The following is a 14,224-nucleotide window of genomic DNA, read 5'->3' as shown; positions in this document are numbered from 1 at the left end:
TGCATCTTTGAGGTATGCGGTGCACCATCGCCCGAGGCTTTTGACAGGCTTCTCCAGGACAGTTGATATTGACTCATTATTGATGCGGAACCTTTCGTCAGTGAGCCGGCCTTTGACGATGGAAATACTGCAGGATTTGCTGGGTTTAATCTCCATTCGTGCCCATTTGATGTTTTCCTGGAGTTTATCCAGCAGGCGTTTGGTGCATGCTTTTGTTGTTGTTATTGTGCTCATGCCATCCATGTACGCCCTGATTGGAGGAAGACGCAGCCCACTCTTCAAGCGTTCCCCTCCGACCACCCATCGTGATACCCGAATAATGAGCTCCATTGCCATGGTGAAAACCAGAGGAGAAATGGTACAGCCTGCCATTATGCCTACCTCAAGGTGCTGCCAGGCGGTGGTGTTGTCCTGTGTTGTGATGCAGAACTGGAGGTCCTGGAAGTAAGCTTTTACCAGCTTTGTGATGATCTCTGGGACCTGGAAGAAATTAAAAGCTGCCCAAAGAGTCTCATGGGGCACCGAACCAAAGGCATTGGCAAGATCTAAGAAAACCACATGCAGAACCACATCCATGAGAAGGAACTTTGAGATCTATTTTTCTCTAACTTGCCTCTCACACACAAAACACATTCAGATATATACATATACCCCCTGCTCTCAATTGCTTTACGTTTGGCGCATCTGTGCCCAAGATGTGACTTTCCATTCTTGGACATCCAAAATGTTGGTCATTTTAAACTGAAGTGAATGGGAACTTCTTCTTGCAGAGGCTGATTAATTCTTGGAACATTCAATCCCTCAGGGTGCAGACATAGAGCACTTTAAATATTTAAAGGCGAGGTAAATATTTGAAAGCCTGGGGAATTCAGGTCCATGGGCAACTGGCACAGAAGAGGACTTGATGCCTGGAGCAGATCAGGCATGAACATAGTAATTAATGCAGGGCAGGCTTGAGGGGCCAGGGAGCCTACTGCTGTTTCTGTATTCTTATGATCATAGCATAGAATTGATAATGGGATGAAGAAATCATAATTCAGTCACACATTCTTCTGTGTTTTGGGGTAGCTGGCACAAGCCTAATAAATATATTGTCCTATACAGAGGGCATATATTTTAACCATATAAACCATATAACCATATAACAATTACAGCACGGAAACAGGCCATCTCGGCCCTACAAGTCCATGCCGAACAAATTTTTTTCCCCTTAGTCCCACCTGCCTGCACTCGTACCATAACCCTCCATTCCCTTCTCATCCATATGCCTATCCAATTTATTTTTAAATGATACCAATGAACCTGCCTCCACCACTTCCACTGGGAGCTCATTCCACACCACCACCACTCTCTGCGTAAAGAAGTTCCCCCTCATATTACCCCTAAACTAATATGAACTAAAACTAAATAAAACTAAAATAAAATTTTATTTAATCTTTTGTGTTTTTAACGAAAGGGAGTATTTTTGACTAGCTGTGAACCTTGCTTACTTACCAAAGAGCATATTTTGAAAATCCAGTGACTCCTCTGTAGAGATATTTAAGATGGAGACAAAAGGAACTGCAGATGCCTGAATCTGAGTAAAACACAAAGTGCTGGAGTAATTCGGCAGGTCAGGCAGCATCTGTGGAAGAAATGGACGTGATGTCTTGGGTCAAGGGCCTTCTTCAGCCTGGGCATTGTTTTGAGTCAGAACCCTTCTTTAAATTTAAAATAATAATTGGAAAAACCATCTTTGAATGTGTTTCTCAAGCAGACCAAAGCACCAAAATGTTTTCTGTATAACTATACATGATTTGCATGATTTATTCATTTGTCCATATTATGGGGTCGTTAAAATTCATGCTCAATTTTCTTTTTCTGCAGCCATTTATCTTGGCCACATAATTTGCAGCACAGTTTTAAAAATGCCATTAAACATGTATTAATACCATTACACGGTTCTTTTTTTAGTTGATACATCTGTTATAAATATTGATCTGGGTTGCTTGTCAGTTGCTAGTCTCTTCAGCATGTCAGAGTTTTCTGTCAGCTACAGGTAACATTTCGCTCTCTTACAAACAAATGACTCTCTGGGCTATATATATATATATATATATATTTTTTTTTTTAAGAATAAAGAAGAATCAAAGGTCACAGCAGGTTAGTACTCCTTTTGAAAAGTTAGATTTTATACCCACCCATCTAAAGCTGACATCTCTTTGCGTGCTCTTGTACTCTCCACCTTCCCCTTTGCTCTATCTATTGTACTTGAGTTTGAACTGATTGTATTGATGTATGGTGCATCTGATCTGTTTGGATAGCATGCAAAATAAAGCTACTTGATACATAGAAACATACATAGAAACATAGAAAATAGGTGCAGGAGTAGGCCATTCGGTCCTTCGAGCCTGCACCACCATTCAATATGATCATGGCTGATGTGACAATATGATCATGGCACATGTGAAAATAATAAACCTAAACCTAGATATTTTTTCCACAATTCAAATGCCATGTTTATTTTTGGGAATCAAATAGCCACCAGGTGGTGCACTATGCTCAGTTTAGATCTAAACACAATGCCGCAAATAAACCCAGAAATTTGACGGTGTAGTGCCGTAAATCATGATAGTAAAATGAAACTTAATCACCATGAAGAAACAAGGGACTGCAGATACTAGATTGTGTTTATAATTTGTTTGGTTGTTTTGTTGTTTGTCTTTTGCACAAAAGTCCGCGAGCATTGCCACTTTCATTTCACTGCACATCTCGTATGTGTATGTGACAAATAAACTTGACTTGACTTGCCCCGTAACATTGATTACACTGCGAGTCGGGTCAGGTCGGCTCCGGCTACTAAAATGGGCGGGGAAAAATGCCCAGGATCCCCTCCGTAGCGTACTACACGATAGCCCATTGTATTTCGCAGGAGTGGCCTATCTTGCTCTGCTCTAAGATCTTTGATGGAGAGAGAGTGGAATCAAGGGCTGGGTTGAAGAGCAAGAGGAATCACAGCGGTGGAGCAGTGAGAGAGGATGTTGCTGAACTCTCGTCGTCGGGCAGGAGGAATCAGAGGGGGAAGCAGTATCCTGGAGTTAATTTGCAGATTGGGCAGCATCTCTGGAGAACATGGATAGGTGACGTTTTGAGTCAGGACCCTTCTTAAGACTTCTGATGAGGGGCTCCAACACACATCATCTATCCATATTCTCCAGAGATGCTGCCCGACCTGCTGAGTTACTCCAGCCTTTTGTGTCATAACCTGGTATTGTTTAACATGGAAATCATGATAAATTATTTTAATTGATATGAGTTAGTTTTGGGTTTCACTCACATTTCCCTGCATCATCCCATCCATCATATTCCATCTCTGCTGTGATTATGTATCACTAGAGCCTGTATTTCAGAGCTCCTGCAACGGCGACTTCTCCCGCCCGAGTTGCGGGGTCGAAGAGCTCCTGGAGCGGGGCCTAACATCACTGCCCCGCGCGGCTTGGAATGGCCGCGGGACTCTGCGAGCGCACGCCGGGGGCTCTAACAGCAAGACCCGGTGTGCGACCTCGCACCACCCGGCGTGGCTTTAATGGCCGCGGGCCAATCGCCATCGCCAGCCGGGGGCTTTGACTTTGACTCTGTCATCGGGGGGGGGGAGAGTGCAGTGGAGAGATAAGTTTTTTTTGGCCTTCCATCACAGCGATGTGATGGATGTTTATGTAAAATGTAAATTATGTTGTGTCTAGGGTCTATTTGTTTGTAATGTATGGCTGCAGAAACGGCATTTCGTTTGGACCTCAAGGGGTCCAAATGACAATTAAATTGACTATTGACTATTGACTGTATGCTGCTATCCTGATGAACCTTTCCTAATGACCTGTTGCCGGCGTTCCAACTCCGGAGGGAGGAGACGACGAGAGGAGCGCATGCGCGCCGCCGAGTTTGGGAGAGAGCGGGTGAGAGAGAGATACGCATGCGCGCCGCAAACTGTGGCGAAGCGTGAGAGGAACGCATGCGCGCCGCCGAGTCCCAGGGGGGCGTGTTGAAGAGCGCATGTGCGCCCCCGAGCTCTGGACAAGCGGACGTGGTGCGCATGCGCGCATCAGAGTCCGAGAGGGCGGGTGAGAGGTGCCGCGGGCGCGCATGCGCGTTGCCCTGCTCGTGCGTCAGCCGGCGTGAGCGACATGTCTCTCGCGGAAAATCAGGGCGGCCGCCGGGCGAGGGCCGGGATTAATGTGGCGGCACTCGCCGGCAGGGACACGACAGGCTGAAAAACCCCGGCCACTCCGTACTCAGCGCGCCGTATTACTCTCCTTCCTCGGTGAAGAAATGGCAGCACAAAAGCGAAAAGCGGCCTCCAGCCCGGCGAAGGCGAAGCGAGGGTGAGTGAGTGAGTGAGTGGACGGCCGACCGGCCGGCGGAGAATCTCGTCAGGCGGCCGCGGGACAAAGCCAGAGTCGGGGTCGGGGCTCGAACCCATTGCCTAGGCCACGGGGCAACTCGCAGCTCGAGTTCGCTCCGCAGTGACCGGGTGAAAAGGCTCCTGGGGTTGTCACCACTCGACGGCAGCTTTCTCTGCCCCAGAGGTTGACGACCGGCACCGCCATGTTGCAGTCGTCCCCTCTTCCCCTAAATATTGATTTCCCCGGTGTTTTGCTTGATTTAAAAATCGCTTTATTTATATCCTAGAGTCTAGACGATACGGCCTTCCTTTTGAGCAACGTGTTGGTAGCGGGCAAAAATATCGGTGTTATTTCAGGCCATGGTCGTTAGTAATGACAATTATACGTGCAAAAACAACTTGGATCATAGTGGACCTTAAATTTGGACTGCACGTTTATAAAGTAACCTTGTGGAAAAATAATAGGAACGAAAAACGGAATGATGGAAATCTGAAACTTAAAAACAAGAAATGTTGTTTAACAATTAACAATTAACATTAATGAAATTTCAGTCTTCATATTTAAACTCTTCTGGTCCAGCCTCTTGCAATTGACTTAACTATCCATTTTCCATATCGGTTATAAATTGTTAATCACAGATTTATTATTTCCAATATTAGCATTTTATCTTTAACATAGAAACATAGAAGTTAGGTGCAGGAGTAGGCCATTTGGCCCTTTGAGCCTGCACCGCCATTCAATATGATCATTCAGATTCAGATTCAATTTTAATTGTCATTGTCAGTGTACAGTACAGAGACAACGAAATGCATTCTTCATGAATCATGGCTGATCATCCAACTCAGTATCCCGTACCTGCCTTCTCTCCATACCCTCTGATCCCCTTAGCCACAAGGGCCACATCTAACTCCCTCTTAAATATAGCCAATGGACTGGCCTCGACTACCCTCTGTGGCAGAGAGTTCCAGAGATTCACCACTCTCTGTGTGAAAAAGTTCTTCTCATCTTGGTTTTAAATGATTTTCCCATTATCCTTAAGCTGTGACCCCTTGTCCTGGACTTCCCCAACATCGGGAGCAATCTTCCTGCATCTAGCCTGTCCAACCCCTTAAGAATTTTGTAAGTTTCTATAAGATCCCCTCTCAATCTCCTAAATTCTAGAGAGTATAAACCAAATCTATCCAGTCTTTCTTCATAAGACAGTCCTGACATCCCAGGAATCAGTCTGGTGAACCTTCTCTGCACTCCCTCTATGGCACTAATGTCCTTCCTCAGATTTGGAGACCAAAACTGTACGCAATACTCCAGGTGTGGTCTCACCAAGACCCTGTACAACTGCAGTAGAACCTCCCTGCTCCTATACTCAAATCCTTTTGCTATGAAAGCTAACATACCATTCGCTTTCTTCGCTGCCTGCTGCACCTGCATGCCTACTTTCAATGACTGGTGTACCATGACACCCAGGTCTCGCTGCATCTCCCCTTTTCCTAGTTGGCCACCATTTAGATAATGGTCTGCTTTCCTGTTTTTGCCACCAAAATGGATAACCTCACATTTATCCACATTATACTGCATCTGCCAAACATTTGCCCACTCACCCAGCCTATCCAAGTCACCTTGCAGTCTCCTAGCATCCTCCTCACAGCTAACACTGCCCCCCAGCTTCGTGTCATCCGCAAACTTGGAGAAATTGCCTTCAATTCTCTCATCCAGATCATTAATATATATTGTAAATAGCTGGGGTCCCACCACTGAGCCTTGCGGTACCCCACTAGTCACTGCCTGCCATTGTGAAAAGGACCCGTTTACTCCTACTCTTTGCTTCCTGTTTGCCAGCCAGTTCTCTATCCACATCAATACTGAACCCCCAATGCCGTGTGCTTTAAGTTTGTATACTAATCTCTTATGTGGGACCTTGTCGAAAGCCTTCTGGAAGTCCAGATACACCACATCCACTGGTTCTCCCCTATCCACGCTACTAGTTACATCATCGAAAAATTCTATAAGATTTGTCAGACATGATTTACCTTTCGTAAATCCATGCTGACTTTGTCCAATGATTTCACCACTTTCCAAATGTGCTGCTATCCCCATCTTTAATAACCGACTCTAGCAGTTTCCCCACTACCGATGTTAGACTAACTGGTCTGTAATTCCCCGTTTTCTCTCTCCCTCTCTTCTTAAAAAGTGGGGTTACGTTTGCTACCTGCCAATCCTCAGGAACTACTCTAGAATCTAAAGAGTTTTGAAAGATTATTACTAATGCATCCACTATTTCTGGAGCTACTTCATTAAGTACTCTGGGATGCAGCCTATCTGGCCCTGGGGATTTATCGGCCTTTAATCCATTCAATTTACCCAACACCACTTCCCGGCTAACCTGGATTTCACTCAATTCCTCCAACTCCCTTGCTATTTCCGGCAGATTATTTATGTCTTCCTTAGTGAAGACGGAACCAAAGTAGTTATTCAATTGGTCCGCCATATCCTTGTTCCCCATGATCAACTCACCTGTTTCTGACTGCAAGGGACCTACATTTGTTTTAACTAATCTCTTTCTTTTCACATATCTATAAAAACTTTTGCAGTCAGTTTTTATGTTCCCTGCCAGTTTTCTTTCATAATCTATTTTTCCTTTCCTAATTAAGCCCTTTGTCCTCCTCTGCTGGTCTCTGAATTTCTGGCTAATTTGTACGCATCATCCTTCGCTTTGATACTATCCCTGATTTCCCTTGTTATCCACGGATGTACTACCTTCCCTGATTTATTCTTTTGCCAAACTGGGATGAATAATTTTTGTAGTTCATCCATGCAGTCTTTAAATGTCTTCCATTGCATATCCACCGTCAACCCTTTTAGAATTAATTGCCAGTCAATCTTGGCCAATTCGCATCTCATACCCTCAAAGTTACCTTTCATTAAGTTCAGAACCATTATTTCTGAATTAACAATGCCACTCTCCATCCTAATGAAGAACTCAACCATATTATGGTCACTCTTGCCCAAGGGGGCACGTACAACAAGACTGCTAACTAACCCTTCCTCATTACTCAATACCCAGTCTAAAATAGCCTGCTCTCTCGTTGGTTCCTCTACATGTTGATTTAGATAACTATCTTGCATACATTCCAAGAAATCCTCTTCCTCAGCACCCGTGCCAATTTGATTCACCCAATCTATATTTAGAATTTCAATCTTCAGATTATGCACTCGAATGTGAGATTCAGTAACCTGTGCAAATAGTGTAAGTATTCTTTGTTCCTCATAATTTAAACAACTTCAAATCTCCTTATTTGTGAACTTAAAAGAAATATGATGCCTAAAAGAATAAAATACTTGAAGTAGTCACACATAGAAAAGTGCAGTTCAAGTTTCAAATCAATGTGCTTCATCTGAAGAAGGGTCTTGACCAGAAACGTCACCCATTCTCTCCAGAGATGCTGCCTATCCTGCTGAGTTACTCCAGCTTTTTGGGTCTATCTTCGGTTTAAACCAGCATCTGCAGTTCCTTCCTACACATGCTTCATCAGAACAACTTGTATAAATCCATGAATTCTAATTAGGCCTTTATGTAGGGCGGCCAACAACTGTTGGACTCTCTTATCCTGCCCAAATCTCAGAAAATAAATAAGTGAAAATTCGATGATGCCAAAATTTTACAATTCAGCGACTTTTTTTGTTTTTAATTATTTGTTTTCTACCTCTGTGCTTTCACAAATAAAACACCCTGTTGGGGGAAAAAAAATAGCTGGGAAATTTGACATTGGGTTTCGGTATGTCTATTGACATTTTCTCACTGAACATAAAAGGAGACACCATTTTTTAAGTCGTCAAGTCAAGAGAGTTTATTGTCATTTGTCCCAGATAGGACAATTAAATTCTTGCTTTGCAGCAGCACAACAGAACATTGTCGGCATAAATACAGATCAGTGTGTCCATATACCATTAGAATATATATATATATATATATACACACACACACACACACACACACACACACACACACACACACACACACACACACACACACACACACACACACACCCTCCATCACACACACACACACACACACACCCACACCCCCCTTTTATCCGGTGTTCCGAAATCCGTCCATTTTTTTCCCAGGATGTCGTCTGCACAGCAAAGCTCGCGTTTGGCGCCAAACTTGACCGGAAACGACCCACGGTCAACCCAGGGCTGTACTACTGTAGCGGCTGCCTCCTCCCCGGAGACCGGGGAGACACTTAAACATCTGTAAATCATTGATTAAATGTTAGTCAGTTAGTTTGGAGGGCTTTTATGTGAAGGGGGGGTTGAAGGGGTAAACTTTAATTCTTAGTCCCCTACCTGGTCGGAGAGACGGGGAGCGGTCAATGCCTTACCGGGTCGCTGTGCAGTAAGCTCCACAGCGCTGTGGCCGGTGGGGCTGCGGGCGGCGCCGGTTGTAGCTCCGACCCCGGCAACTCTACCCCTGGCTGCGAGGCGCTCCAAATCCAGCGCCGCCCGCGGTCGGACGCCCCCCACCCCAGCTCCGCAAATGTTGGGAGTCGGCGGCGTCGCAGCGCTGGGATACCAGCGGGAAGCGGGCAATGCCTTACCGGGTCGCTGTGCGGTAAGCTCCAGGGCGTGGAGGCTGCCTTCTCCCAACATTCGCAGAGCTGGGGTGGGGGGCGTCCGCCCGCGGGCGACGCTGGATTTGGAGCGCCTCGCAGCCAGGGGTAGAGTTGCTGGGGTCGGAGCTCCAACCGGCGCCGCCCGCGGCCGGACAGAGCCCCCAGCTCCGCGATATTGGGAGTCGCCGACCAGGTAGGGGACTAAGAATTAAAGTTTCCCCCTTCACCCACCCACCCCACCACCACCACATAAAATCCCTCCAAACTAACTGACTAACATTTATGCAATGATTTACAATGATTCCCCGGTCTCCGGGGAGGAGGCAGTCGCTCCAGACTTTTGAAGCCGCCCGCGCTACCTACCTAATCTACGCTAAAAATCTTCCATTCGGAAATCCGAAAATGTCCGAAATCCGACAAGTGTCTGGTCCCAAGGCTTTCGGATAAAAGGTTGTGCACCTGTATATATAATATATATATATACACATACATACATACATACACATATATATATATATACACACATATATATAACACACACATATATATATACATATACATATACATAAATATATATATATATACATAAATATATATAGACATAAATAATCAGATATAGGACAATAGGCTGTTAGTGCAATAGGATCAGGACGTGTTGTTTACTAACGTTTAGTGGCCGGCTATGTATTGCAATTATTTACTTTGAACTGGAATTAAACATTGAGCATAGAACATAGAATATTACAGCAGAAGAATAGATCCTTTGGCTCGCAACAACATGTTCCTGATGTTAGGAAGGTCCAAAACCAGGGGCCACAGTTTAAGAATAAGGGATATGCCATTTAGCACAGAGATGAGGAAAAACATTTTCACACAGGGTTGCGAATCTGTGGAATGCCTCAGAAGGCGGTGGAGGCCCGTTCTCTGGATGCTTTCTAAAGAGAGTTAGATAGAGCTCTTAAAGATGGCGGAGTCCGGGGATATGGGGAGAAGGCAGGAACGGGGTACTGATTGTGGATGATCTGCCATGATCACATTGAATGGTGGTGCTGGCTCGAAGGGCCGAATGGCCTACTCCTGCAACTATTGTCTATTGTCACTCCCTAGTCCCTTTGAACTTTCAATTTCTGAATTCTCTCCCCATTTAGAAAATAGTCTGTCAAGCTCTGTTCGAATTTTATAAATCTCAATTACATCCCCCCCCCCCCCCCACTGACTATCTTTGTTTTCACTGGAGTTTAGAATATCTAATCTCCTTGTACAGCAGTCCTGCTGTTCCAGGAATCAGGGTCTCTTGAACCTTTGTTGAATTCCCTGTATGACAAGTATATGCTTTTTTTGGATAAGTGGACCAAAATTGCACAGATACTCGAGAGGTTGAGTATGTGTATAAGAACACTCGAGTCACTTTACATCAAACTTCTCAATTTACAACACTTAAGTAACATGATGCCTATTATTCCTCCCAAAGTAGATAACTTCATATTTATTCACATGATGCCAAACATGCCATTGCCTTTCCCACTTGTTTCCACATGAGCCACCTTGAAGATTTTTTCTTTCTCTTCACAATTAGCATTGTTGACAAACTTTATGCCTCATCTAGCTTTCTTTTTAATTGAAAGATACAGCATGGAAACAGGCCCTTGGCCCACCAAATCCATATTGACCATTAATCACCCATTCACATTAATTTTATATTTTCCCATTACTTTCCCAAGTTTAATAGCCTGATGGCTGTGGGGAAGTAGCTATTCCTGAACCTGGTCGTTGCAATCTTCAGGCTCCTGTACCTTCTACCTGAAGGTAGCAGGGAGAGGAATGTGTGGCCAGGATGGTGTGGGTCCTTGATACTGCCAGCCTTTTTGAGGCAGCGCCTGCAATAGATCTCGATGGAAGGGAGGTCAGAGCCGATGACGGACTGGGCAGTGTTTACTACTTTTTGTAGTCTTTTCCTCTCCAGGGCGCTCAAGTTGCCGAACCAAGCCACGATGCAACCGGTCAGCATGCTCTCTATGGGCACCTGTAGAAGTTAGAGACAGTCCTCTTTGACAAACCGAGTCTCCATAATCTACTCGGGAAGTAGAGGCGCTGATGTGCTTTCTTAATAATTGCATCACACACATAATACACACATAAATAAATAGATAAAGTGCAATAGGCTGTTGTAGTTCAGAGTTTGGTTGAAGTTGTGTTTAATTGTCTGATGGCTGTGGGGAAGAAGCTGTTCCTGAACCTGGATGTTCAGGCTCCTGTACCTCATACCTGATGGCAGCGGAGAGATGAGTGTGTGGCCAGGATGGTGTGGGTCCTTGATGATGCTGGCAGCCTTTTTGAGGCAGCGACTGCGATAGATCACCTCGATGGTAGTGTAGCGGCAGATTATATCGTTCAAGAGATTACCCCTCTAGAAGTGGACTACATGGTTACGGGAAATGTTGTTATACGCATGCGAGCTCTCCGCCAGAGACCTTCAGAGCTTCTTCACAGATAAATCTTCTTAACAGTCTTTTGATTAATAGATTCTTTATTGTTGATGAAAAACAATAAAGTATACATCCAACTTCTCTTCCGATTTGTACACAATAATCTTCATCGAACTCTAGCATTGCTTTAAAAGTTAGAAAACTCCTCGTGTCTTTGTTATACTTCGCATGGTCAAAAGGTATGCCTTCCCCATGCTGGTCCAGAGTTTAACTTCCAGGAATTTGAAGTTCTTGACCCTTTCCACCATCGACCCGTTGATATAAACGGGACTGTGGGTCTCCATCCTACTCCTTCCGAAGTCCACAATCAGTTCCTTGGTTTTGCTGGTGTTGAGAGCGAGGTTATTGTGCTGGCACCATTTGAGCAATCGGTTGATCTCACTTCTATACTCTGACTCGTCCCCATCAGTGATGCGTCCCACAACCGTGGTGTTGTCGGCGAACTTGATGATGGAGTACGCACTATGTCCAGCTACGCAGTCATGAGTATAGGGCTGAGCACGCAGCCTTGAGGTGCTCCCGTGCTGATTACTATCGAGGATGACACATTTCCACCAATACGGACAGACTGTGGTCTGGATGAGGAAGTCGAGGATCCAATTGCAGAGGGATGCGCAGAGATCCAGATCTGAGAGCTTGGTAACCAGCTTGGAGGGGATGGTTGTATTAAATGCCGAGCTGTAATCCCTTGCTGTAATCAATGAATAACAGCCTGACATATGAGTTTTTGTTGTCCAAGTGGTCCAGAGTGGAGAGCCAGTGAGATCGCATCTGTTGTGGCGGTAAGCGAACTGCAGTGGGTCCAGGTTTTTGTCGAGGTATGTTGATTTGAGCCATGATCAGCCGCTCAAAGCACTTCATCACCACAGACGTTAGAGCCACTTGTCAATAGTCATTGAGGCATGTCACTTTGCTCTTCTTGGGCACTGGTATTATTGATGCCCTTTTAAAGCAGGTGGGAACCTCAGACCTCAGAGGTTGAAAATGTCCGTAAAAACTCCAGCCAGTTGGTCCGCACAGGTTTTAAAAACACAACCGGGTATACCATCAGGTCCAGGCACTTTCCGAGGGTTCACTCCTCTGAAGGATCTTCTGACGTCAGCCTCTGTGACTGACCGAAATACCATCACGGCGAATGGGGGCTCAGGAAGGCACATCAGTGTTCTCCCTATCAATGCGCGCGTAAAACGCATTGAGCTCGTCTTGGAGTGATGCTTCGCTGACATTTGAGCTGCCTCCTGATTTTGCCTTGTAGGAGGTTATTGCATTCGAGCCCTGCCACAGTTGCCGAACATCTGTCTCATCCTCCAGCTTGGAGCAGAAGCCCCTTTTGGCCTTTTTGATGGCCTTACCAACGTCGTATCTGGACTTCTTGCAGACCTCTGTACCTCCAGTCCTGAATGCCCGGGATCTGGTCTTCAGAAGAAGGACGATCTCATGGTTCATCCAAGGCTTCTGGTTAGGAAACACTCGGGAGGTTTTTGTGGGGATGCAGTCCTCCACACATTTCTGAATGAAGTCTGTAGCGACTGTGGCGTATTCATTCCAGTCTGTTGCCGAGTCCCTTAACATTGCCCAGTCTATAGACTCCAAACAGACCTGGAGTTGTTTCTCTGCCCCACCCCCCTCCCCCGACCAGCTCTGTACAGTCCTCACCTCTGGGGGTGTGCTTTTCAATTGCTGCCTGTAGGCAGGAAGAAGCGGCACCATGGTCGGATTTACCGAAGTGAGGGCGAGGGATAAAATGATAGGCATCCTTGATGGTCGTGTAGCAGTGGTCGAGGGTGTTTGGTCCTCTGGTGCTGCAGGAGACACGTTGGTAGAAGTTAGGGAGCGATTTCTTAAGGTTGGCTTTGTTGAAGTCCCCGGCTACGGTGGTAAATGCCTCGGGGTAAGCCATCTGGTGCTTGTTGACCATGGGGTGCAGCTCCTCCAGTGCCAGACAGATGTCTACCTGGGGTTGGGTGTAGACCGCGGTCAGGATAATGGAGGGGAATTCCCTTGGTAGGTAGAAGGGACGGCACTTCTCCGCCAGATGTTCAAGTTGTGGAGAGCAGGAGTTGGATAGGACTGCCACATCTGAGTACCACGCAGAGTTGACCATGAGGCAGACGCCCCCTCCTCTCCCTTTCCCAGATGCCTGCGAATGGTCCATACAGTGGGTGGAGAACCCTTCAGGCTGGACCGCTTAGTCTGTGGTTTATAGGTACAGTACTTTCTGTACCCCCGCGCCTCTGCGAGGTCGGGGATTCCCCTCTGTTCAGGGATTCCCTTACCGTCGCTATCTTCTGGAATTCGCAGTAGCGTTAATGCATTTAAATGCGTTAGCAACTCGCTACTTACATCGTTGATTTCTGCAGATTCTTTGGTACAGATGAGCTCAGAAAAACTATATTTGAATATTTTCTGTTGTGCTGCTGGCAAAATGTCGCCGCAGGTAAGCGCCATCTTAGCTGGAAGTGAACAAGGTTTTCTAATTTGGCACATGTTCTCGGAACATGTTCAAGACCACTCAATCCAGCCTGAATGTGTATACCTCTGCATAAATGCTTTAATGGCTGTCTTCCAGCAAACAAAGTTAGGATCGATCCTGACAGGGACATTCATGTTTTGCTAAAGTCCAGGTCTATGGCTTTCAAGAAGGATGATTCCCCAATGTATATTAAGACTGGTGGACATCAGTTGGTTAGAATGGATCATAACATTTCCTCCATGCTGACCCACAATATTGGTGCCCCTCAGGGTT

General features: G+C 45.7%; 1 protein-coding gene across 2 annotated transcripts in view; it reads left to right on the top strand.

Moving 5' to 3' along the window:
• Positions 1 to 4,078: 4,078 nt before the first annotated feature.
• LOC129696357 (N-acetyltransferase ESCO1-like) overlaps positions 4,079 to 14,224 on the top strand; it is a 36,612-nt gene continuing 26,466 nt past the window's right edge. For both annotated transcript variants that reach the window (XM_055634191.1, XM_055634190.1), the window contains exon 1: positions 4,079 to 4,358. In XM_055634191.1, coding sequence (XP_055490166.1) covers positions 4,210 to 4,358 — 149 coding nt within the window. In that variant the 5' untranslated portion in view covers positions 4,079 to 4,209. The remainder of the gene's footprint in view (positions 4,359 to 14,224) is intronic.

This window comes from Leucoraja erinacea, chromosome 4 (assembly GCF_028641065.1).
Source record: "Leucoraja erinacea ecotype New England chromosome 4, Leri_hhj_1, whole genome shotgun sequence".
NCBI classification, from domain to species: Eukaryota; Metazoa; Chordata; class Chondrichthyes; order Rajiformes; family Rajidae; genus Leucoraja; species Leucoraja erinaceus.
The sequence above is the reverse complement of the archived record's forward strand: the minus strand, read 5'-3'. Positions and strand labels throughout refer to the sequence as shown.